Raw genomic sequence first — 26,607 nt, 5'->3', positions numbered from 1 at the left:
ACGGGGAGAACATGCAAACTCCACGCTGGGAGGACCCAGGAGGCGAACACCCAGGTCTCCCAACTGCGAGGCAGCAGCGCTACCACTGCGCCACCGTGCCGCCCCCGCAATAAAACACAGGTAGGAATAATTAACGGAAGGAATTATTAAGGACTAGTCATTTAGCCCGTTACAATAATGGGCGCTAGAACAGTAGTGCATAAACATTAGTAGGAACAGTCTATATTAAATGGCAAGGGACTTTGACCTCATTCTTTTTGTTGGTTGTATTATTCTTTGTCTTTCAGCCTTTCTTTTCTAGATGTTTACTTGCTGAGCTGACCGTTCTTCATGGGCTGCCGCCGTGTATTGTGTGTCTTTAATTTTCTGTGACAGTAATACTGTCTTGTACGGCTCTATTCAATAAGGGCGCACACAAAAAGGTGAGCTTCAAAAGGGCGACCTCAATTGAGCGCGGTGAATAAAGGCGTTCGTAGATAATTTAGTTCAAATGGCTCTGGAATACGTGAAGAGCAACAAAGGTGCAGATCTTTATTTACGCGTGCCTTTATTCGCTGCGCCCAATTGAGGTCGCCCTTTTGAGGCTCGCCTTTTTGTGCGCGCCCTTATTGAAGGATACCGTCTTGTACGTCCGCTGGCTTGTAATATACCTTTAATTTTCTCTGGCGGTAATACAGGCGTGCGCGTCGGTAATATGCCTTTAATCTCCTCTGACAGTAATACTGGCTTGTATGTGGCTGTAATATGCGTCACTGTATTGTGTACCTTTAATTTCATCTCGCAGTAATACTGGTTTGTATTTCCGTAAAACGCCTGTAACTTTCTCTGACAGTAATATCACGCATCACATCGTGCCCCGCGCATGCGCACTTCACCAGAAGACACACACATACGGACACCTGGACACACATAGGGATTTTATATATATAGATAAGATTGATAGCAACACCTGGAAAGGACAGAAGTTATTAGGAACAGTCAGCGTGGGGTCAGAAGAGGGAGGTTGTGTTTTACTAACTGGCTGGAATTCTATGAGGAGGCAACAAACAAACCAGAGAGGAGCAGATGAGATTATTGATTATCTGGACTGTCAGAAAGCATTTGATAAGGTGCCACATGAGAGGGTGGGCATCAAATTAAAAGAAGTGGCAGTTCAGGGTGATGTTTTTAGATGGGTGCAGAATTGGCTCAGACACAGGAATACAGAGGGTGATGGAGTGAGGAACCTCATCAGAACTGGCTGATGTTAAGAGTGGTGACCAGCAGGGGGCAGTGCTGGGGATGTTGCTGTTTTTAATATATAGAAATGATTTAGATAGGAATATAAGGAACAAGCTGGTTAAGTTTGCAGATGATACCAAGATAGGTGGATCAGCAGATAATTTGGAATTCGTTATATCATCACAGGGTGGCACGGTGGCGCAGTGGTAGTGCAGCTGCCTCACAGTTGGGAGACCTGGGTACCTGGGTTCGCTTCCTGGGTCCTCCCTGCGTGGAGTTTGCATGTTCTCCCCGTGTCTGCGTGGGTTTCCTCCGGGCGCTCCAGTTTCCTCCCACTGTCCAAAGACATGCAGGTTAGGTGGACTGGCGATTCTAAATTGGCCCTAGTGTGTGCTTGGTGTGTGTTTGTGTGTGTCCTGTGGTGGGTTGGCACCCTGACCGGGATTGGTTCCTGAATTGTGCCCTGTGTTGGATGGGATTGGCTCAAGCAGACCCCCGTGACCCTGTGTTCGGATTCAGTGGGTTGGAAAATGCATGGATGGATTAATAAAGTATCTATCTATCATATAGTGTCTTTCACATCTATCTATCTATCTATCTATCTATCTATCTATCTATCTATCTATCTATCTATCTATCTATCTATCTATCTATCTATCTATCTATCTATCTATCTATCTCTGGTGTTGGTATAGGAGATTAAAAGATGTCATGACTTATATTCCTTCTATATTGTCATGTTGATGATGTTTGGCAATAAGATCATAGGACATTTCATAAACGAGAGGAGATCGTTCAGTCCATTTGTCGCTCATTTATTTAGCCGATAGCTAAGCTGTCCTACCATCTCATCCTGATTCTTCTCAAGCGTTTTTGAGGTTTCTGCTTCAACTCCAAGTCTCGGTAGTTTGGCCTAGAATCCCACAACTCTTTGAATAAAGAAGAGCTTCCTGACTTCCATCTTACATTCGCCTCCCCTCAATTTCCACCAATGTCCTCGAGATACGTGAATACCTTAGCACACCGTCAGGCCCGGTCTTAGGTATTATGGGGCCCTAGGCGAAAGGGGGGTCCAGGGGCCCCCTGAGGGGGGCAGAGCCCCCCTGGAAGCTTTGTGAAATGCGTGAAAATTAGATCAAGGAGTCGATCCGGGGCCCCCCGGACGCCGGGGCCCTAGGCGGTCGCCTACTTCGCCTATGCCTAAGGCCGGGCCTGATTGGGACAAATAATGCTGTAGTATATTTAAGTATATATGACAATTGCTCACTCGGACAATTTGTTTTGGGGGCCCCCAAGAAGGTGGGGGCCCTAAGCTATAGCTTGTGTAGCTTATACGTAAATCCTGCAATGCACACCGCGTAATCCTACCACCGCAAGGGTTTGAAAAATACAAAACACTAAAAAAATGAAATAAGAAAAACCCAGATGGGTCTCACCTGATCTCCCCATTCGTTGATCACCGGCATGTTGATGTCATCCACAAACACGGTCATTTTCTTCCCGGCGGGAGGACCGTAAGTTGTTCCCATTCTTTTGTCGATGTAACTCTCGACGCTTCTCTGGAACATGTTGGGCAAGGTGGCAGAAGAGAAGTTAAGGCTTTTAGTCAAATGGACTTCAGGATCGTATTTACTCATGTAGCCCTAGAGGTAGTGAGAAAGAAAAAAAAAATAAAATAAATGAGAAAAAAAAACAAGAAAAAGGGCCAGAAAATCCATTTTTGAAGGCCATTCTGACACTGAGCTAGATGATGGACCAAACATGGGCTCTTCGAGGATTGTACTTCCCCACCTAAAGGAGACAAGAACTTTTGGTTTTCTGATATGAGCACAGGCAGGTGAAGTGACTTACTCAGGGTCACACAAGTGTCAGTGGTGGGATTTGAACCCACAACAGCAGGGCTTGAAGTCCAAGACCTTAACCGCTACAACACACTGCCTGCCATCATCTCTTCTCCTGGTTGCCATTTTAAACATTTTGGGATTACTAACATAATGGCGTGAGTCTGCCATGAGAAGGAGGCTGCACAAATGGGAAGAACGAACACCAGGACAAGACCATGGGCACCAAGGCAGAGAACAGGACTTCTGAAGTAATGTGCTCGAGACAGTCATTATCAGGCCACGGTACCACATGACACATTTAGTGAAAACCAAAGATGGCATTTGACCAGAAGAACCTGACACCGGCTATCAGTCATGGTGGTGGAAATGTCCTGGTTTGGGGCTGCTTTGCTGCATCCGTACCTGCAGAAAGAAGAAGGAACCTCCAAACTAAACCCTAATCCTAATTCTCTTAAAATAAAGACAAATATGGTGACCTGCAGGACAGAAGCCACATATGAGATACGTACCTTAATCATCACAGTCTTTGCTGTGCCCTGCTCACCAATAAGCAGTACGGCTTTACCCTGCTTCATTATCGTGTGCATTAGGAAGTCAGTGCGGACATTGTCAACATTGGGCACCAGAATGGAGGCGTACTCTGGAATAGAATCTTTGGGATAGATGTACTCTGGAACCTGTAAAAAAAAAAAAATAATAATAATAATAAAATAAAATATGTATACATATATACAGTATATACAAATATAACAAAAAATTGACTCTCATCATCCTGCTTTCTAGTTTGGCTTGGGCAATAAGGGTTTTAAATATATAATGTAATATAATATAATATAATATAATATAATATAATATAATATAATATAATATAATATAATATAATATCCATCCATCCATTTTCCAACCCGCTGAATCCGAACACAGGGTCACGGGGGTCTGCTGGAGCCAATCCCAGCCAACACAGGGCACAAGGCAGGAACCAATCCCGGGCAGGGTGCCAACCCACCGCAGATAATATAATATAATATAATATAATATAATATAATATAATATAATATAATATAATATAATATAATATCCATCCATCCATTTTCCAACCCGCTGAATCCGAACACAGGGTCACGGGGGTCTGCTGGAGCCAATCCCAGCCAACACAGGGCACAAGGCAGGAACCAATCCCGGGCAGGGTGCCAACCCACCGCAGAGAATATAATATAATATAATATAATATAATATAATATAATATAATATAATATAATATAATATTTGCTTTCTGTGTCCTCCCTGCGTGGAGTTTGTATGTTCTCTCCATGTCTGCTCCAGTTTCCTCTCACAGTGCAAAGACATGCAGGTTAGGTGCATTGGCAATCCCTAGTGTGTGCTTGGTGTGTGCGCGTGTGCCCTGTTTGTAATTCTTTATTTATTTATTTGTCACATACATAGTTATACATGACAACACGCAGTGAAATGCATCTTTTCGCATACCCCTTGGGGTCAGTGTGCAGCAATTGAAGGTTAAGGGCAGAGTAGCATGTCTTTTTTTGACAGTGGCGGGGATTCAAATCGGCAACCTTCTGGGATGCCAGTGCAGATCCTTAGCCTCAAAGCCACCACTCCGCTCCTGCCTTGCACCCTGTGTTGGCTGGGATTGGCTCCAGCAGACCCCGTGACCCTATAGTTAGGATATAGCGGGTTGTATAATGGATGGATGGATAATATAATCTTAATACATAATTCGCCTGCCTCCTCACTCACTCACTCACTCACATCCGTCCAAAGCCAAATGCGCAGTCGCCTTCTGCGCAGCTGCCCAAAAAACCTTACGAGACTGACATCCAACCCCAACATCGCGGGAGGCGGCAAAAATTCAAAGAGAAAGGCGACTTCGATTAAAGCTCTAGAGGCCTGAAAGGCGATTTCGACTACCGCTCGAGGCCTAATTACGCATTCATTCAATACACCAATATCAGGTTTGTGGTGCTTATACTTATTACTATTCCATATTGTACTGGAACATTCATCATTCAATATTATACTATAGGCCTGGAAAATTCATCAACTAACAGTACAAGCCTGTACAGTAATGAGTAAAGCAGACTAAAATCATTACAAAAAAACTTCTTCGTTACTTATCATTTGTTCTCCATACACTGCTGACACAAACTCGTGCCCGATTCATCTTACGTTGTCGAAATGGGCTCCTTGTCTAGTATAATATAATATATAATATAATACGCTACCGTGGCTGTCTGTTTGTCTGTCCAGGATTTTAAATCACCTGTAGCTCACAATCCATTAGACATATTGACCTGAAATTTGGTACACATATACTACGTGACCTCTACTGTCTGCTTTCAGGGTGATGATTTTTATTACTCTTTGTATTTTTATTTTATTTTATTGTAGAATCAACTCTCGGCAGCAGGACTGCCGTGCAGCACATGCGTATGGCTAAATCATTCTTGAGGCAGATTGAAGACCTGAGTGCCAGCTTAAGAGAAAAATTAAGAAAAACATAATTGCAACACAAACATGGACTTAATCAGTTTTAACGCAAAAAGATGCCAACGGAAGAAGAGAAGAAGCGGGCCACTAGGGTGGAGAAAAGAAGAGCTGCTCAGGAAGCAGCAAGCGCATCAACCTCTGAGTAAACGAATGATAAACAGAGACAGAGAAAGAAAGAGGAGGAAAACTAGGAATGCTCAAGTCAAGTGGATTCACTGCATGTTATCGTTATAGCAGTGTGCCATTACTGGTATAATATAATATAATATAACATAATATCTACTCTGTGGGTGGCGCAGTGGGTAGCGCTGCTGACTCGCAGTTAGGAGACCTGGGTTCGCTTCCCGGGTCCTCCCTGCGTGGAGTTTGCATGTTCTCCCCGTGTCTGCGTGGGTTTCCTCCCACAGTCCAAAGACATGCAGGTTAGGCGCATTGGCGGTCCTAAATTGGCCCTAGTTTGTGCTTGGTGTGTGTGTGTGTGTGTTTGTGTGTGTCCTGCGGTGGGTTGGCACCCTGCCCAGGATTGGTTCCCTGCCTTGTGCCCTGTGTTGGCTGGGATTGGCTCCAGCAGACCCCCGTGACCCTGTGTTCGGATTCAGCGGGTTGGAAAATGGATGGATGGATGGATAATATAATATAATATAATATAATGCAATGTAATGTAATGTAATATAAATACTGCTATGCTTCCTATGAGTTGAAGTCTGAGGTGTGGTGGTGCCGCGCAGTGCAGCAAGTGCTCGGCGGACGCCACCAGGTGGCGCTCCACTTGCACTGTTCAGAAGCACCATCTGCTTGGCCAAGGCCAGGAGTCCTCAGGCTGAGTAGAAGCGGAGTCTGAGAGCTGAAGACAAAAAGCACCTGCCAAGTGAGTACATGAAAATATAACTGTAAATGTCACCTCAGAAGAGTAACAAGAATACAAAGCCAACAAAACACACCGCACAGACAGTGCCCGCCATACACATTTTTTTCCTTAATTTGCACCTCTCAGTTTAAAACTACAAATCAAACAATTCAGGAACTGTGCCTGACAATAGCATTCACACAAATGAGAGGTGAGTGGACCGTGGGCCTGGTTAAATCTCTTGGCACAAAGTTTTGTCTCGCAGAGCTTGTGTCTCTCTGAAAAAGTCTTGTCTCGTCATAGGATTTTTTTTTTATATAATAGAGAGAAATTATGTGTATTATAATAAAGAAATCTAACAGAAATGGCATTAAAACTTGTCACAAAAGAAAAGAAAATGAACACAAGCCTGGCACAGTAGTGCCGCCCCACCAAGCTTGTGGCACAGGGGTTCACGCTGCCAACGCCGCTCTGCACATCCGTGGTTCGAGACTTAATGCCATCTTTGGAGTCTTCCATCCGAAATTCAAGTTTTGTGGGTTTGATTGCCTCAGTGAAGATGCGCCAGGATAGGTGCTGCCCTCTACCCTGTCCATTCCTGCTTGGACCCTGAGCCTAAGAGACCCCCAGGTTCAGAGTTTAGACAGAAGGAAGTAAGGGGGTCTCTACTCAAGGAGCGTCATCGCTGGCTTAAAAAGTTAACAAGCCATATGAACCAACTCACGATTCTCGATTGGATGAAGCAGGGAGCAGCCAAGGGTTTTAATGTCTGTGCCTTTAACTGCTTACTCTTGCAGGACTCGGGCAGACAAGATGGAGGCGGAGTGGTGGCTCTGAGGCTAGGGATCTGCACTGGCAATCGGAAGGTTGCCGGTTTGAATCCCGTAAATGCCAATAGGGACTCTGCTCTGTTGGGCCCTTGAAGCCTGCAATTACTGAGCGCTTTGAGTAGTGAGAAAAGCGCTATATAAATGCAAAGAATTATTATTATTATTATTAAGATGCAGTGCTGGCTTTTCAGTTATTGCCGCTATGTCTGATTCAGCAGTGATTGGACGGACCCCAGCAATCCAAGTAATGGGGGCAAATCCACGAGGGAATCCGAGTGCCGCTTAAGCAGGTTTGGTGCAGCCCTGTTGGGTCCCGCAGGCACCGCCAGGGGGTGCTACAGCTGGGACTCCTGATCCCTTATGGGCAGTGTATTCAACACACCCATAAGGTGGACCATAAAAGGGGCCAGTAGCCACCACTCTGAGAGCCTGAGTCGGAAGGAGGAGGACGAAGATGCCGGGAGGAGTGGTGGTACAAATACTGTGTGTGTTTTATTGTGGTCTGCTTTGGGACTGTGTTGTGCCTGTAGGACACGGGGAAGACGTGCCCCACAGGTGAAGAAAAATAAAAGTTTATTTGGCTTTTATACGTGCCTCCGGTGTGAGTCTGTGCCGGGTCAGGCGCCAATATAGCGTCTTTTGTTACAATATATATATATACACAACTCATCTTGTTTATTACGTACTCCTATCTTAGGAAGCAAGTCATTACATTTGTTATGAACACCCCAAGTCAGGGCAGCTAACACTAATTCAGACTTTTTTCATTTTTAATTTTCTTTCTTGTGGAGGCTCCAAACAACCTAAAAATAAAGCATCGCTGTGGACTTCCAGCTGAGGCTCATTCATGCAATCTGTCGGCCCCACTAATTTGAAATAGAAGAACGTGGATTACGCAATCACCACCGGAGAACTCGTACTTGTCCTGTCTATGACCATTCAGGTGGCCATGGTGCCCTCAGCACAGTCATGTCCAGCTGTCCCCTCAACCCTGCCCACAATCTGCCAGGTCTATCTTTAGAACTGACAGAAGCGTCATTTACAGAGGGAGGCTTGAGGGGGCCGCAAGGTGAGAGGTGGCTCATCAGAGCTCTGTCTTTGTCTCCTGAACGCCGGCCAGAATCACAATCAGCGGTTTGTCTCGAGCCGTTCCTTTGTGTACGCTTAACAATCAGAAAGCCATTAAGGAAACTTGCGGAACAAATTTAGGGAACATACGACAACTCCCGTATTGATACTCAGAGCCCCTGTTATTCTCTAAAGTGATAATTACCCGCTCAGCCTTAAAATAACAGTGTAATGTGATTGCTAGAGAGCCTTGATACTTATGCTATCCGCACGCAAATACAAATAACTGTTTTCAGCATAATTATTAGGTAGCTGCAAATGAGATGTTGCTGTTATTAACCAAAACATCAATGTGCAGAATTACCAACAGAGTGCTGGTGTGAATCACACGCGTTGTGTTAGAATACGGCCTAAAAGCACTTAAGTCCTGAGAGTTCCAAAAATGCCCACTAGGAGGGGGAAACCCGTCAAAAAACCCTGGCTAGACACCCAAAAACGGGCCTTGAAGAATCGTAAAAATAAATCATTCATTTTTTAAACAAAAACACTCTGAAACAAAGCAAGTGCTGTAGAGCACAAAAGATAATGGACTTGACTGAAGTAATAAGGCGATCCAAAGCAAACAAAATTAATAATCTCTCTATTATATAAAACAAAAATCCTGCGACGAGACAAGACTTTTTTTGAAGAGATTTGTTTCAAGTCCCGCGAGATGAGACTTTGGCCATGAGATTTTTTCAAGTCCCGCCCTCCTCTCAACCACGCCCTCTCACCTCTCATTGGTGTGAATGCTTTTGTCAGACTCAGTTCCTGCGCTCTCAGCTCTTATAAATTTTAACGTTTTCCTCACTTTAAGTTCCTAATTAAAGAAGATGTGCAGTATTATGTCCAAATGTTATTGAAGAATATCATCCCAAAGGGTTATCAACAGAAGAAATGAGTACACGGGCAACCCTAGCACCGAGAAAGGATGGAGTGAAATGAATTCATGTGAAAATTGTCCGGTGTCGGACTTTGTATTTCAGGGGCGGCTCACGGACGCGGCAGCAACAAGAGGCGCTGCCGGGAACGAGCTGCTGCAGCTGGGGAAGCCGCAGCAGCAGCGGAGCTGCCCGGAGAGACGCTCTCCTGTGAGAGAGGAGAGCGAGATGGCCGCCAGGAAGTCCCTCCTCGTTACAGGCACAGGATTGGACAGCGTGTCCTGTTCTCTCGCCAGTGAGTGGTCGGAGACGAGAGCAGGGAATGTCCGTCCCGTGCTTCACAGAAACCCGAGTGGGCTGCAGGGAAGCGCCCACAGAGAGCAGTCGGTGAGTGGAACTACTCGCAAGGTAAGCCCACTGCCGGCTGCTTCTCTCTCCTTGGCGGTGATATATCAAATGAAGTTTCTCCAATGCTGTCTTTAATTAGTTGTGTTAGCGAATTAAAGGAGTGGATGAATGAGAACTACTTGTCTTTAAATACAGATAAAACAGAGATGTTAATTGTTGGAGGGAATGATGCTGATCACAACAATATTTTGTCATCATTTAACTCAGTGGGAATCCCAGTCAATTTTAATGAATCAGCCCGCAATCTCGGAGTTATCTTTGACTCTAGCATGTCATTTAAAGCGCATATTACAAAGTTGTCCAAGACATGTTTCTTCCATCTTAAAAATGTTAGGAAGTTAAGGCGCTTTTTAAATAAACAGGATTCTGAGAAACTAATTCATGCATTTATCTCTAGTAGGATTGACTACTGCAATGCAGTGTTCACTGGATGTTCAAACTGTTCTTTATACAGCCTCCAGTTAATACAAAATGCAGCTGCAAGAATTATTACAAGAACAAGAAAATACAAACACATAACTCCAGTTCTTAAATCTTTACACTGGCTCCCGGTTAAGTTTAGGGCAGATTTCAAAATCCTTCTTTTAACATATAAAGCATTAAATGGTCGAGGTCCGGCTTACTTGTCTGAACTTATCATGACTTACAAACCAGAGCGCACATTAAGATCCCAAGATGCCGGTCTGCTTATGATCCCAAGGATTAATAAAATAACAGTGGGAGGTCGAGCTTTTAGTTACAGGGCCCCTAAACTGTGGAGTGGTCTGCCTGCTACTATAAGAGATGCCCCTTCGGTCTCAGCTTTTAAATCCCGGCTGTAGACTCACAACTTCAGTTTAGCACACCCTGACTAGAGCTGCTGATTAACTGTACAGACTGCATCTCTGTTGTTAGTCATTAGCACTTAAACATAAGTAACAAGACAGTTATAATTGTATACTAACCCTCACTTATTCTGTTTCTCTTCTCGGTACTCAAATGTGGCACTTGGTGCCACGGCCCACCTGCCAAGTTGTTTTGCCTGGCTAAGGAAAAGTCATCCCAGATGGAGGATCGCAGGAATCGTGGGAAAGAGGGGTCCTTTCATCGGATTGGCTGGCCCAGCACTGTTTCAGCCGTGGAATGGCCAAATGGGGGAGGCAGCATGAAGGATGAGGTCTCCAGGACTCTACACAAATCCAAATCTTATTATGGGATATATCATCTACTGTTAAATTCTGCTCTGTACTTCTAAAATGTATATTTTTTATTTCTTACTATATTGAGAAATTGTTCTGTTCTGTGTACTGCATTGTATTGACCCCCTTCTTTTGACACCCACTGCACGCCCAGCCTACCTGGAAAGGGGTCTCTCTTTGAACTGCCTTTCCCGAGGTTTCTTCCATTTTTCCCTACTAGGTTTTTTTGGGAGTGTTTCCTTGTCTTCTTACAGAGTCAAGGCTGGGGGGCTGTCAAGAGGCAGGGCCTGTTAAAGCCCATTGCGGCACTTCCTGTGTGATTTTGGGCTATACAAAAATAAACTGTATTGTATTGTATTGTATGGTATTGTATATTACAGGAGCTGCAAAAACAGCTGCGCCTTGTGCTGTCGCCGCCAGCCGAGCGATGTGCCCTCCGGGCGGAGACGCTGGACTCAGCAGGGATGGCAGTGGCGTCGGATCGAGAGCCGCAGACAGAAGAGGATCGGCACGCTGCAGGAGCTCCTGGACGGAGAGGCACAGCGGGGAAGGTAAGGGAGACCGACCCCTTTAAGCTCCGGATGCCAGCGAGGCTGGGTCTGCCCTCTTACAATGGGCAGATCCGAACCGCTGTGGCGTCACAAAGTAAACGGAGGAAGCGGCTTGGGGAAGCCAGTTCCTCTGATAAGCGAGGACATGCTGCTGGGTGCGTGTGTCCCGCGAAGGGCCGTCCTCTGCGGAGGCAGAGGAGAATCCCGCAGCTGGAGAGGTGGAAACAGAGCGTGATCCCACTGGTGATTCCGTGGCGGGGAGCACGGACTGCTCGGGCTGGGAAGCCGAGAAAAGGAGCATCGGGGCGCCGATCGGGGCCGAGAGCGTTGGCCCAGCTGAGGACGAGCCGAGGGGCTGCGTCAGGGCTCTGCCTCCGCCCTTGTTTTTCTTTTTTGTTGACAGGATCGGGCCCTAGGCTACAGTGTGTCAGCTTGCCGCCGAGGGGTTCCCGTCCTCCCGGAATGGTTCGCTGGTCCCAGGAGGTCTCAGCTAGCGGGGGTGTACTGTGGCAGGTGGCCAGGTGCGGCCCTCAATCAGCTGCCTATAAAAGGGTCCGCCTCCCGACAATCAAGGCTGGAGTTGGGTGAGGAGGTGGACGAGGTCAGAGGAGGCGGCAAGGAGAGGCCTGAATATTGTGTGTGCAGTGAAGAGACAGCTTGGAAGAGAAGCCAGGACTTGTGAGAGACTGTGGGGGGTGTTTGGTGAGGTGCACATTAAGGACGTTGTATATAATAGTGTTAATAAACGTGCGGTGATGAACTGGAGCGTGTCTGCCTGTCTGTGTCCGGGCTGTACCCTTCTACAATAGGCATTTCAACCACAGCTAATGTGCAGCATCCACCTGCATGGTGCAACGGCAGCCATTATTGCACCAGAACACTCACCACTGTAAGAGATGGCCACCAGCTCAACCCGGATGGGATGAACTGAGAATGGAAGGATAGGGGAAGGCAGCAAATTTTGGACACTAAATGGCAGCTCCCCTGGAGTGTACTGGTGCCCCAGATTCCCACAGGGCACCCTGGGACTTGGAGTTTGGTATTTCAGCCCTGCTAGGTGCCGTGGGTGCCGCCAGGGGGTGCTGTGGAAGGACCTGGCGAGTCATGCTTTGCTTATAGCCCGGAAGTACTAGGAATTCACGAGGATGGAAGCCCCAAAGTACTTCCAGGCTGATTAAAGAACTTGAATTCTCCATCTGACCCAGAAGTGTGGCAAGTCATGTGGGAGGAAGAACAAAAGCACTTCCGGGTCAAGGATTATATAAAGGACCGCTGAAAACCCAGCAGGTGAGCCAGAGTCGGGTGGAGGTGGACAAAGCTTGCTGGGAGGTGCGGAAGAGATCGAGAATTGTGTTTATTGTTGTATTTCTTGCCTGTGTTATTGTGGCTGTGGTGCTTAGAGGGCACTGTAAGAAGAAGAAAAATTATTAAAGATCTTCTTAGTGCTTTTCCCTGGTGTCCTGAGTGTCTGTCTGTTGGGTTTAAAGGGGCAACAGTGTCACCTAGAATCCACACCAGGCATTAGCTCTTAGGTGGTCAAGGGGTGAGTGAGAGATAGCCATTTAGAGATAGGGGATGATGAAGGGGGCCAGAACCACTAGGCTGTGGTGGGCATTTTAGCCAGGACATCAGGATACACCCTAGTCTTTATGAAGGATGTCCAGGGATCTTTTATGACCACAGAGAATCAAAACCTCGGTCTTACATCCCATCTGAAGGACGGTGCCAATGTTACAGCACAATGTCCATGTCACTGCACTGAAGCATTGGGATCCACACACAGACCACAGGGTAAGTGCCCCCTGCTGCTCTCGCAACACCTCTTCTTCCAGCGGTCCAAGCTTTTCTTAGTTGGTCTCCCATTCAAGTACTGGTTGGGCCCACACAAGCTTAACTTGAGGAGGATGACCTGTTGTGAAGTTCATGTGGTATGGCAAAACTTCAACCCAACTTCCTTTTTGGTAATAAAACAGTATTACCTTAAAATTTCATAATTGTGTTTCAAGAGTTTATAATCTGGAAGAGTAGCACAATAATACTTTGAAACATTTAAGTCCATCTTACCTTCTTAGACCAGTGGTCCCACTGGCCGCTCTCGTTCACCACAAACTCAAAGATGGTCTGTTCGCCTGTGGTCACGGGCAACTCCAGCTTGGCAGTATGGCTTCTGAGAAAATTCTCCATTTTAGCTCTGTCTTCTAATTCCAGAAGGGCTCCGATGGACCACATGATCGCAAAAATAAAGAGTCTTCCCACGTGTTCTGCAGAGGGTTGTTTCTCTTCAGCTGCTGGCAACAAACCCTGAAACAATCACAAAGGGTGCAATCAGTCAAGTCATGTATTGTTATGCAGCAGTGAAAAAATGATGGAAAGGGGATAAAGAGACCTTAAAATAAATGAAAACTTCATCAGGACTTCACTAGTCAGACTCGGAAACAGGCCTCGGCCCAGGCAGCCAGACCTCCAAACTCTACAAGTTCAAGTTCAAAGTTTATTGTCATGTGCACAGTAAGGAAACACATTTTCCAGTACAATGAAATTCTTTCTTTGCTGTCCACACCAAATGCCAATGCTTAACAAACCAAAGTATAAAGATAAACATAAATAATAAGTAGCAGATAGATAATAAATAACAGAGGCAGCATAAAGTATAAAAACAGAATAGAAGTATAAAGTGTAATGTGCAGGTAGGTGTGTGATGGACAAGTCAAATACAGTTGTGTGAGGTCGATAGAATGAGGTGGCCCACAGTTATAAACTCCAGTCAGCTATTTAGGAGTCTAATGGCCTTGAGAAAGAAAAAGTTCTTTGGCCTGGAAGTCCAGCATTTCATACGTCTATACCTCCTGTCTGAGGGTAGAAGTGTGAACAGTTCATGTAGGGGGTGAGTGGGGTCCCAGAGAATCGAAGCAGTTCTAATGCAGACTCTGTAGTTGTAGATGCTCTGCAGAGAGGGCAGCGGGGTCCTGGTGATCTTCTCAGCAGTCTTTACCACTCTCCACAGGCATTTGAGGTCCATAGCAGTAGTGTTGCCGTACCACACGGTGATGCAGCTGGTCAAGATACTCTCTACAATGCAGCTGTAAAAGTTGCTGAGGATCTTAGTTGACATACCAAACTTCCTCAGCCTCCTCAGAAAGTCCAGCCACTGTTGAGCCGTCTTGACCAGCTGTGTGGTGTTAAGTGTCCAAGTGAGGTCCTCACTGATGTAGACACCCAGGTATTTAATGCTGCTCACCCTCTCCACTTCAAGCCCTCAGATGAACAGTGGCCGGTGAGGTCTCCTCTCTCCTCTCCTTCCTCATGTCCACTATCATCTCCTTCGTCTTGTCTGTGTTGAGGGTGAGGCTGTTGTCTGCACACCATGACACCAGACTATCCACCTCCCTCCTGTAGGCCACCTCATCCCCACCAGTGATGTGTCCTATCACTGCGGTGTCGTCTGCAAACTTTAGGATGATGTTATCTTTGTGGGAGTCGTGGGTGAACTGTGTGTAGAGGATGGGGCTGAGGACACATCCCTGTGGGGTGCCTGTGTTTGTGATAATGGTGGTTGAAGTCCTATTACCAATCCTGAAAGACTGGGGCCTGCCAATCAGAAATTCTAGGAGCCAGTCACAGAGGGTGGGGTGCAGGCCAAGTGCAGACAGTTTATGGGGGATAACCGTGTTAAAGGAGAGCTGTAGTCAACAAAGAACATCCTGATGTAGGAGTCTTTGTTCTCCAGATGGGAGAGGGAATAATGTAGTGCGTCTGTGATGGCCTCTGAGGTGGACCTGTTGGGCCGGTAGGCATACTGCATGGGGTCCAGAGTGTCCAGAGCTCTGAATATGGGCCAGCACTACTTTCTCAAAACACTTCATGATGATTGGAGTGACTGCTACCGGCTTGTAGTCATTCAGGCAGGTGGGTGGGCTTTTTTTAGCAAGGGGGAACGACGATCGTAGTCTTAACACAGGACGGAACAATGCTCTGACTGAGGGAAAGGTTGAAGATGGAGGAGAGAACATCAGCCAGCTCGTTGGCACATGCTCTGAGAGCCCACCCAGGGATGCTGTCTGGTCCAGCTGCCTTACGGGGGCTGATCTTCCTTAGTGCTTTGTGTACCTGACCTGAAGAGACCATTGGTTGGGTGGTCCAGGTGTGTGTGTGTGTGTGTGTGCCTCCACTCTGCGCTGCTGCTGAATGTCTCAAAGCGGGTGTAGAAAGTGTTAATATCATCCGGCAGACTGTCTGTGGAGCTGATTGTGCTGGTGGTGGTCCTGTGGTCTGTGATGTGCTGTAGGCCCTGCCACATACGTCCAGAGTCAGCAGTAGAATAGAAGCCCTCCAGCTTCTCTCTATACTGCCTCTTGACTGCTGTGATGGCTTTTCTTAGTCCGTACTTCGCAGCTTTGTACTCCGTCTGAGTGCCTGATCTAAATGCAAGTGAGCGGGCACGCAGCATGTGGCGTACCTGACTGTTTATCTATGACTTCTGGTTGGGGAACTTCCTGACTGGTGTTGTGGGCACGATGTTGTCAATACAGGTGCTAATGTACCCAGTCAGGTACTCAGGATAGTCCTGTATGCTGATAGAAGAGTCCTCCAGAGTGGTTGCAACCCTAAACACATCCCAGTCTGTCTGAGCAAAACAGTCCTGCAGGGTCTCTGGGGTCCAGAGTTTAACTTGCTTAATGATGGGGTTTGTTTGTTTCAGCCTTTGTCTGTAGGCTGGGTACAGGAACAGAGAGATGTGGTCCGATTGTCCGAAGTGGGGTCGGGGTGCAGCCCTGTATGCACCGCGTATGTTGCTGTAAACACGATCCAGTGCGTTCTTCTCACGGATGGGAATGTTCACGTGTTGGTGGTATTTAGGAAGTACAGTCAGTTATGATCAATGCAGCCCTTATTGTGGATATAGTGGGATTAATGACTTCCACATTTCCCCTAATATGAACATTGATGACCCCATTGTGAACAGTTCCTAGGGGGGTTAATGCCCTTCACCTAATTAATGGACACTTTTCTTACGCAGCTACTGCTGTCCTGTGGTGGAGCTTCACACAGCTGAATTTATCATGGCGGTTGGGTCATACAGTGCCATAGCTTGACCAATTCACATTGTTATCGTTATTGCTCGATTCGAGCAATGGTTCAGATTTAGTTTATTTCAAAACTCCCTTTACAACTTTTCATTTGCGTTTGGATTTTTCATTGGAGGCTCTGCCCCATTAATGAATACTGATGAGTTACCTTAGAGATGCCCTAAAGCAGTGGTAGTCAACCTGGTCCCTACCACCCACTAGTGGGCATTCCAGCTTTCATGGTGGGCGGTAGCGGAGCAACCAAACAGCACTGCGATTACATACTAATCGACTAATTTAACTATAGTTATTTTATAAAGATTTATTCTGCCAAATTTAGCGAAAATCTGACATAAAGTACTTGGTAAGTAATTATTATTATATGCTTTAACTTGCTGTAACTCTGCTTTATCTATACTAATAAAAGGCAAAGCCCTCACTGACTCACTGACTGACTGACTGACTGACTGACTGACTGACTCACTCACTCACTCATCATTAATTCTCCAACTTCCCGTGTAGGTAGAAGGCTGAAATTTGGCAGGCTCATTCCTTACAGCTTACTTACAAAAGTTAGGCAGGTTTCATTTCGAAATTCTACGCGTAATGGTCATAACTGGAACCTGTTTTTTGTCCATATACTCTAATGGAGGAGGCGGAGTCACATATCGCATCATCACGTATTACGCCTCCTACGTAATCACGTGAAGTGAAAACAAGGAAGAGATTTACAGCACGAGTCAAACGCGGGAACGAAGGAAAATGACATTAATTGTTGAGTGTCTTTTAATACTGTGTAATTGTTGAGTGTCTTTTAATACTTTGTAAGCATACATATTAACAGATGTGCAATTAAACGTGTGCATTTACGGGATGATTTCTCAGGCTTAAAGCTCAAAGTGATCACTCGAGTGAAGGCAGCTTCACAAAAAAAACAGATCCTTAACAAACTGTTATTGGTATATTTTCCCTCAAAAAGCAGAACTTCACCGGTGCGAACCACGGGGATTTCAGCGACTGACGCATACAGACATATTCATGAGTGCAGGTACTTCGGAAAGAAAGCACCGTGTAAACCTAAAGTTTAAATTAAGTTCATAGACCTACAAAAGGTTGCCATTGATTTCAGGCAAGATTGCTTTTCTCCTGTACAACTATACGTTGCATTCTCAAGAGTGTGCTTGCACCGCTTGGTCATATTACAACCGGAGCGCTGAACTGACAATGTGATATACAAACAGAACAATCGTAAAAACAGGATTAAATAAAAAGGTTGCTTCCGTTGGCAAAGCAACAAAAAAGGAAGACCTTATATGATGTTCGTTTATAAAACAGCGGAGAGGCTGTGTGAAGTCAGCTTCACAAAAAAAACAGATCCTTAACAAATTGTTATTGGTAGATTTTCACTCAATTTAAAAAGGTTTTCTTCTTAATAAAAATTTAAAAGCAGTACTTCGCCGCTGCAAAGCACGGGGATGTAGATAGATAGATAGATAGATAGATGTGTATGTATGTAGATATGTATATATGTGTATATATATGAAGATATGTAAATATGTATATGTATATATATGTGTCTGTATGTGTGTGTATATATATATATATATATATATATATATATATATATATATATATATATGTATGTGTGTGTATGTATGTATGTGTGTATATGTATGTGTATATATATGTTGATATATGTATATATATGTGGATGTGTATATGTATATATATATATGTATATATGTAGATATGTGTATATGTAGATATGTATATATAAGTATATATGTTTATGTATATATATGTTTACATAACCTTTAACACACTACTTCTCCGCTGCGAAGCACGGGTATTTTGCTAGTAAATTTTATAAAGTAAAGTTACTTCCCTATTTTATAAATCAACATTACTGTGGAACCGGTGGGCGGTTAGAAAATTTTACTATTAACAGAGATACATAAGTGGGCTGTAGGTATAAAAAGGTTGACTACCATCCATCCATCCATTTTCCAACCCACTGAATCCGAACACAGGGTCACGGGGGTCTGCTGGAGCCAATCCCAGCCAACACAGGGCACAAGGCAGGAACCAATCCCGGGCAGGGTGCCAACCCACTGCAGGACACACACAAACACACCCACACACCAAGCACACACTAGGGCCAATTTAGAATCGTCAATCCATCTAACCTGCATGTCTTTGGACTGTGGGAGGAAACCCACGCAGACACGGGGAGAACATGCAAACTCCATGCAGGGAGGACCCGGGAAGCGAACCCGGGTCTCCCAACTGCAAGGCAGCAGCGCTACCACTGCGCCACCGTGCCGCCAAGGTTGACTACCCCTGCCCTAAAGTGACAGAATGTAATTTTTTTGCAGTGTAATATTATGTCTTCCACTAGATGGCAGCAGAATACTCCCCTGAGAGTTACTTGAGCTTCACATTAAAAAGCATACAGTTAGGACCATAAGTATATGGACAGTGACACAATCTTCATAATTTTGTTTCTGAGCGCCACCACAATGCATTTGAAATGAAGCAATCGAGACATAATTGAAGCGTAGACTTTCTCCTTTAATTCAAGGGGTTTAACAAAAATATCGAATGAGCCGTTTAGGAAAGACAGCCGTTTTTATACATGGTGCCCCCATTTTTAGGGCCCCTAAAGTATTTGAACAAACTAGCAATCATCATAAATATAATGATCATTTTTAAAATTTGGGTGGTCAATGACTGCCTGAAGTCTCAGCCCCCGGCCATCTCTAAGTGCAGGCAGTGATGTGCGGTGAGGTTCATGGCTGGTGAGACACGGACTTCTTCAGAGTGCGATTTACAAATATATGAACCCCAAAAGAGTCGCTTATTGACTATTCAGTTGGCAGCCAGCATGCACATTGACTACTGGTTATGTTTCATAGCTCATCAGCATTCTTTACCCCCCACACAGATAAGGTTCATATCTGGCTAAGAAAGATTGTGACATTTAGAGCGGAGAGGGCACATTTGCTCCTCACCCTCCACGTGTTCTAAGTTTGCTGTCACAATTCCACAATTCACACTCATTCAATACAAATGAAAGTATAGAGTGGTGTACAAAAAAATATAACGGATTCTAGTTTTGACCTTAATTGAAATATTTAGTTGTTTTTAAAAGTTTTTAATTCTGATGCTTTAATCAATTTTAATGCAGACTGTTCAACGAAAGGATAACAAGAAAAACAAAAGAATATTTTATTTAAGGTCAAAATTTAGTTTTTAAATATTGGATTTTTTTTTTCTTAGTCTGATCCCAATTTTTATAAAACTGAAAGCCGTTTATGAAGTTACGTTTATTTGTAAATGAAGTCCATGCACAATTGTCTTCTGTGGTTGTCCAGACCTTCTGGTGTTGCTGAGCTCACCTGTTTGTTCCTTCTCTTTAAGAATCCACCAAATGGTTGAGATGACCACACTTGATGTGTATGCCGTCTCTCTGATGGGTTTGTTTTGTTGTCTCAGCCTAATGGCGGCCTGTTTTTACTTACATGGACCTCACAGTGAGAGGTCACAGCGACAGCTTCCAAAGGCAAACTCCACACCTGGAGTCAACTGCAGACCTTCTACCTGCCTAATAGTTCATGAAATAATTAGGGACCTGCTCACACCTGAACATCTTGTCAGTCAAACATCCAAACACTTTTGAGCCCCTGGAAATGGGGGGGACACTGTCTAAAAATGGCTGTCATTCCTAAATGGCCCATGTGATATTTTTGGTAAATCTCTTTGGATGCCAATCCGGGTGGTTCGTTGTGTGGTGGGTGCAACAACGCACTGTAATCAGCACATGATCCCATCCTCCTCCTCCTCCTTGAATTAAAACTGAAAGTCTAATATTCAATCACATAACGATTACTTTGTTTCAAATCCATTGTGGTGGTGTACAGAGACAAAATTATGAAAATTGTGTCACTGTCCAAATACTTATGGACCTGACTGTCTTGTTACGTGTCACCCTAAGCCTGACTCGGACCTAACTGTAATTACAGTTAGGTCCATAAATATCTGGACAAAGACAACTTTTTTCTCATTTTGCTTCTGTACTTTACCACAATGAATTTTAAATGAAACAACTCAGATGCAGTTGAAGTGCAGACTTTCAGCTTTAATTCAGTGGGTGTGAACAAAACGATTGCATAAAAATGTGAGGCAACTAAAGCATTTTGTGAACACAATCCCTTCATTTCAGGGGCTCAAAAGTAATTGGACAAATGAAATAACTGGAAATCAAATGTTCATTTCTAATACTTGGTTGAAAACCCTTTGCTGGCAATGACAGCCTGAAGTCTTGAACTCCTGGACATCACCAGATGTTGGGTTTCCTCCTTTTTAATGTTCTGCCAGGCCTTTACTGCAGTGGCTTTCAGTTACTGTTTGTTTGTGGGCCTTTCTGTCTGAAGTTTAGTCTTCAACAAGTGAAATGCCTGCTCAGTTGGGTTAAGATCAGGTGACCGCCTTGGCCATTCAAGAATTTTCCACTTCTTTGCTTTAATAAACTCCTGGGTTGCTTTGGCTGTATGTTTTGGGTCATTGTCCATCTGTATCATGAATCAATGTGACTGCTGTATTTAGCTGGATTTGAGCAGACAGTATGTCTCTGAACACCTCAGAATTCATTCGGCTGCTTCTGTCCTGTGTCACATCATCAATAAACACTAGTGTCCCAGTGCCACTGGCAGCCATGCACGCCCAACCCATCACACTGCCTCCCTCCACCGTGTTTTACAGATGATGTGCTATGCTTTGGATAATGAGCTGTTCCACGCCTTCTCCATACTTTTTTCTCGCCATCATTCTGGTAGAGGTTGATCTTGGTGTCATCTGTCCAAAGAATGTTTTTCCAGAACTGTGCTGGCTTTTTTAGATGTTCTTTAGCAAAGTCCAATCTCGCCTTTCTATTCTTGAGGGTTATGAGTGGCTGGCACCTTGCAGTGCACCCTCTGTATTTACTTTCATGCAGTCTTCTCTTTATGGTAGACTTGGATATCGATACGCCCGCCTACCCCCTGGAGAGTGTTGTTCACTTGGTTGGCTGTTGTGAAGGGGTTTCTCTTCACCATGGAAATGATTCTGCAGTCATGCACCACTGTTGTCTTCCGTGGACGTCCAGGTCTTTTTGCGTTGCTGAGTTCACCAGTGCTTGCTTTCTTTCTCAGGATGTACCAAACTGTAGGTTTTGCCACTCGTAATATTGTAGCAATTTCTCGGATGGGTTTATTCTGTTTCTGCAGCTTAAGGATGGCTTCTTTCACCTGCATGGAGAGCTCCTTTGACCGTATGTTGTCTGCTCACAGCAAAATCTTCCACATGCAAGCACCACACCTCAAATCAACTCCAGGCCTTTTATCTGCTTAATTGATAAGGACATAACGACGGACTTGACCACACCTGCCCATGAAATAGCCTTTGAGTCGATTGTCCAATTACTTTTGAGCCCCTGAAATGAAGGGAATGTGTTCACAAAATGCTTTAGTTGCCTCACATTTTTATGCAATCGTTTTGTTCACCCCACTGAATTAAAGCTGAAAGTCTGCACTTCAACTGCATCGGAGTTGTTTCATTTCAAATTCATTGTGGTGATGTACAGAAGCAAAATTAGAAAAAACTTGTCTCTGTCCAAATATTTATGGACCTAACTGTATATTGAATTCTGAGCCTGAGTCACATTTGAGGTTAACACCTCCTTCTTCTTCTTTCGGCTGTTCCCATTAGGGGTCGCCACAGCGGATCATCTTCTTCCATATCTTTCTGTCCTCGTCATCTTGTTCTGTCACACCCGTCACCTTCATGTCCTCTCTCACCACATCCATAAACCTTCTCTTAGGCCTTCCTCTTCTCCTCTTCCCTGGCAGCTCTATCCTTAGCACCCTTCTCCCAATATACCCAGCATCTCTCCTCTGCACATGTCCAAACCAACGCAATCTCGCCTCTCTGACTTTGTCTCCCAACCGTCCAACTTGAGCTGACCCTCTAATGTCCTCATTTCTAATCCTATCCATCCTCATCACACCCAGTGCAAATCTTAGCATCTTTAACTCTGCTACGGTTAATATGCCAGCTTGCAAGGTGAAATACAATAACAACGAAAGAGCCGTTGCAATTTGTAGACCCATGAACTGTAACCATGTAAAGTATATTTAGGCCAATGAACTAAACTGACAAGCCTAATATCCTAAAAATCCATTGAAGTTGAAGTATGGTGATTATCTCTAACACTTACCCATGATTCCCCCTTGCTAATATATGCAAATGACACAGTATTATTATCCAATGAATGCACATCATCATATTTTTTTTAGCTAGAGAGAAGAAGCGAATGTGAATGTGAAGAGCAGAATCTTTACGTCACTGATGGTGCAGAACAACAGAAGACGGGATTAGCAGAGTTTTAATACAGCCCTATTTGAGAGACGCTTGTACTTTGAATTAAATCGGTCTTTAGCCGGGCACTTAAAGTCGACAGCTGCAGTGCTGTTTAATTTCACTTTGCCACGTCTGTGTCTCCTATTCTCTGTTAACGTCTAATGCTAATCTTCCTTTACTGGTTCATATTTTTTCAAAAAGTAAGATATTTATTTATTTTTTGTCTGCTGTATCAGTAGTAATATATATGTTGGTTGGCGCACACATGCAGGATTCATGCAGTAGGATTGACTACTGCAATTCGGTGTTCACTGGATGTTCAAATTGCTCTTTTTACAGCTTCCGGTTAATGCAAAATGCTGCTGCAAGAATAATTACAAGAACAAGAAAATACAAACACATCACTCTAGTTCTTGAATCCTTACTCCTGCTCCCGGTTAAGTTTAGGGCAGATTTCAAAATCCTCCTTTTAACATATAAAACCTTAAATGGCTGAGACTCGGTTTACTTGTCTGAACTTATCACAACTTACAAACCTGAGCGCACATTGAGATCTCATGATGCCGGTCTGCTTAGGATCCCAAGGATTAATAAAATAACAGCAGGAGGTCAAGATTTTAGTTACAGGGGGCCCCCTAAACTGTGGAGTGGTCTGCCTGCTACTATAAGAGATGCTCCTTTGGTATCCCGGCTGAAGACGCTGTGGCACCCGGCTGGGGTTCATGCCCGGGAGGACCGGAGGAGTCCAGAACACGAAGGGGCGTCTGCTCTGGTTGCTTTGGGGGCCACGGGTACAGAGCTACCCTGTAGGGGCCCATGGTCACCGCCAGGGGGCGCCCCGATGCCTTGGGAGCCCTGGACCTCACCACTTCCGAGGATTGGGGACACCCGGAGGACTTCCGGGTACACAGCCAGAGCTTTCGCCACACAGGGGTGTGTCTATGGACGCTCCTCAGGATGTACCTAGAGTCCATCCGGGGTGTATAAAACGGGCCGCCTATCTCCAGTCATTGGCAAGAGTCGGGTGGAAGTAGGACGGAGCTCAGAGGAGAGGAGTGGAGGCGGACCAGAGACTGAAGGCATTGTGTTGTGTGGCCAAGGACTTAAGGGGTGACTGGTGCTGCGGCACTGGGTTTGTGCACTGGAACTATTGTAAATATGTATAATAAACATGTGTGTGGTGAAACCAACGTGTCTACCTGTCTGTGTCCAGGCTGTTCCTCACAACTCACAACTTCACTTTAGCACACCCTGACTAGAGCTGCTGATTAGCTGTGCAGACTGCATCTCTGTTGTTAGTCATTATCAATAAAATATAAGGAATATGAGAGTTATAATTTGTTACTAACCCTCCTCGCCTGTTCTGTTTCTCTTCTCGGTACTCAAGTGTGGCACTGCCCACCTGCCTAAGGTAAAGTCATCTCTGATGGAGGATCGCAGGAATCGTCGAGTAGAGGGGTCCTTTCATCCGATTGGCTGGCTCAGCTGTGGAGTGGTCAACAATGGGGAGGCAGCTTGATGGCCGAGGTCTCCCAGCCTCTGAACAAATGCAAATCCTATTATGGGATATCATCTACTGTTGAATTCGGGTCTGTACTTGTAATATTTTTAGTTTACTATTATACTGTATTGAGGATGACTTGTGTTCTGTTCTGTGTATTGTGTTGTATTGTCCCCCTTCCTTTTGACACCCAACATACCTGGAAAGGGGTCTCTCTTTGAACTGCCTTTTTCGAGGTTCCTTCCATTATTTTGGGAGTTTTTCCTTGTATTCTTAGAGAGTGGAGGCCGGGGGGCTGTCAAAAGCCCATTGTGGAACTTCTTGTGTGATTTTGGGCTAGTCAAAAATAAATTGCATTGTGTGCGTCAGTGTGTCGCCCTCTGAGTTCCTCCCAGGTAATGTGGTGCCACCCTGGACTGAGAGGTGGCACAGCCACTAACTGTCTTTTCTTCATCCTCCACAGTGCAGAGAAACTGCCCAATGAGGGCAACTGCCTCTGCCCCTTTCTGTCCCTGGGCAATAAAAGCACGACTGCCCGGGAGGAGGGGTCACTTCTTAAAGGAGCTCCTCCCTAACCTGACAGCAGACTTCATTATTGTAGCCCTGCTATTCTGCTGGCGGCAGCTTTTGTTTCATTTGCACGCCATCAACCTGTTCTGAGGTGCATGTGGGGGATAACAATGAAATGTAAAGACTGCCAAGGGGATGAATACTTTTAACAGGCAGTGCGTATGCAGAGTTGGCCGTCTATCTACCCTTAAACCCCAATATACATTTTTTTTGTATTCATTTTCGCTATCATATAAGTGGAGTGCAGCCGCTGAAAGCAAGCCTCTAGAAACGATCACGTACGTGGCAGCTGATCTGATCTGGAGTGTCTCATTAATGCGGAGAAAAATGCTGGGATTTGCAAGGTGTAACTTACACATGAATACGAGTGCTACAAGATAATTGGGACGATTTAAAGAAAATTAGCCGTAATTAAACAGCGTTGCGAATCACTGTTTAGGGGAAGCTCTACAATTACAATGTCAGGAGCTCAATGGTGGCTCCACGTGATATTCGGCAGCCCGTGAATGCTAACGTCTCCCCTCAACACCACCCACAAGGCCCACCAGGTACCCTCCGCATTGCACCTGTGCAGGTCACGTCTCATCTTCTGTAGCGTGGATTCAGAGACTCTCATTGGGTGGATTCTCATCTTTCATGCCATTTTAATAATCATCCGTAGGCAGTACGCGAGGAGTCATTTCTCACTTTTAAATGACTTATAAATACATTTCTTCCCTGTAATATACTGCTGGTGCTGCAGGTGATCTATGGCGGTGGCTCTGCTAATTTACAGCCCCCTCGTTGGAATGGCAAATGGAACAGGAATGAGACTACGTGCTGTAATCAAAGGCTTTTGGAGTTGTTTGTAAGTTGCAAAATTTTCACAAGATGGCAGGGCAATTCCGAGAATCAATAAATGTTTTTGGGCACCAACCTGTAGAAGCTCGATGGCTTGCTTGATGTACATGCATTCTAGGATCTGCATTTTGGGGGTCACTGCAGTGGAGACAAAGTTAAATAAATCCTAGAAGAAGGAAAGAGAGAGAGAGAGAGACATATCAGCTTATTATTACAAATTTTAATATTGCAATCAAATCAACGTGAATCAATCCATCTTTATGTTATATGATCAGATTACTGTAGAATAGATAAACCTTATTAACCCCAAGGAGAAATTTAGATGCTGACGTGATGTGATGGACGACAAACATAGGTAGCTGTTCTGGCCCAGATGGTTCAAAATCCCTTACCTGACCAAGAGACCAAGCCACTGAATATAAAGGAAAGAAGACAGAGCATTTCGTGCTGTAACCGGGAGGGTGGCAGAGGGGACGCGAAGAAATGCCTTTATTTGACTGGGTGACCCAGTATAACTGAAAAATAAGGACAACCAACTTGTTTGGACTACGAGGGTTGTCTGGGTTCCGCACGGAATTTTATCGTTTGTCGAGTGTCAGCCTGTCGAAACCTGTTCTGCTGTGTAGAGGGATTATTCAAGTGGTTGCATGTTTTTGTTCAGATGTTTTGCTCCCTCTCTTCCTTCAGAATGAACAGGAGAAGCAAACGAACTGAGAGTGCGCAGCCGGCGCTAGCGGCGAAGCTCCCGACTCCGTGCGTGCGTGACTTTCGAGTGATGATTTTTTACGACTTTTTTGATGGTTTAACAGCTAAAGAGTGCTGCCAAAAACTTTCTCGCATCTTCAAGAAGAATGCTCCAAAG

General features: G+C 45.0%; 1 protein-coding gene across 1 annotated transcript in view; it reads right to left on the bottom strand.

Annotated features, from left to right (window-relative positions):
- Window positions 1–26,607, bottom strand: part of LOC114644108 (dynein axonemal heavy chain 5-like) — a 424,175-nt gene that overhangs the window by 171,185 nt on the left and 226,383 nt on the right. The window contains 4 exon segments of the mRNA XM_051928807.1: window positions 2,658–2,864; window positions 3,575–3,742; window positions 13,437–13,673; window positions 25,822–25,911. Of these exon segments, the coding sequence (XP_051784767.1) occupies window positions 2,658–2,864; window positions 3,575–3,742; window positions 13,437–13,673; window positions 25,822–25,911 (702 nt within the window).

Source organism: Erpetoichthys calabaricus, chromosome 6 (assembly GCF_900747795.2).
Source record: "Erpetoichthys calabaricus chromosome 6, fErpCal1.3, whole genome shotgun sequence".
Lineage (NCBI taxonomy): Eukaryota > Metazoa > Chordata > Cladistia > Polypteriformes > Polypteridae > Erpetoichthys > Erpetoichthys calabaricus.
This window is presented reverse-complemented; position numbering and strand designations above follow the sequence as displayed.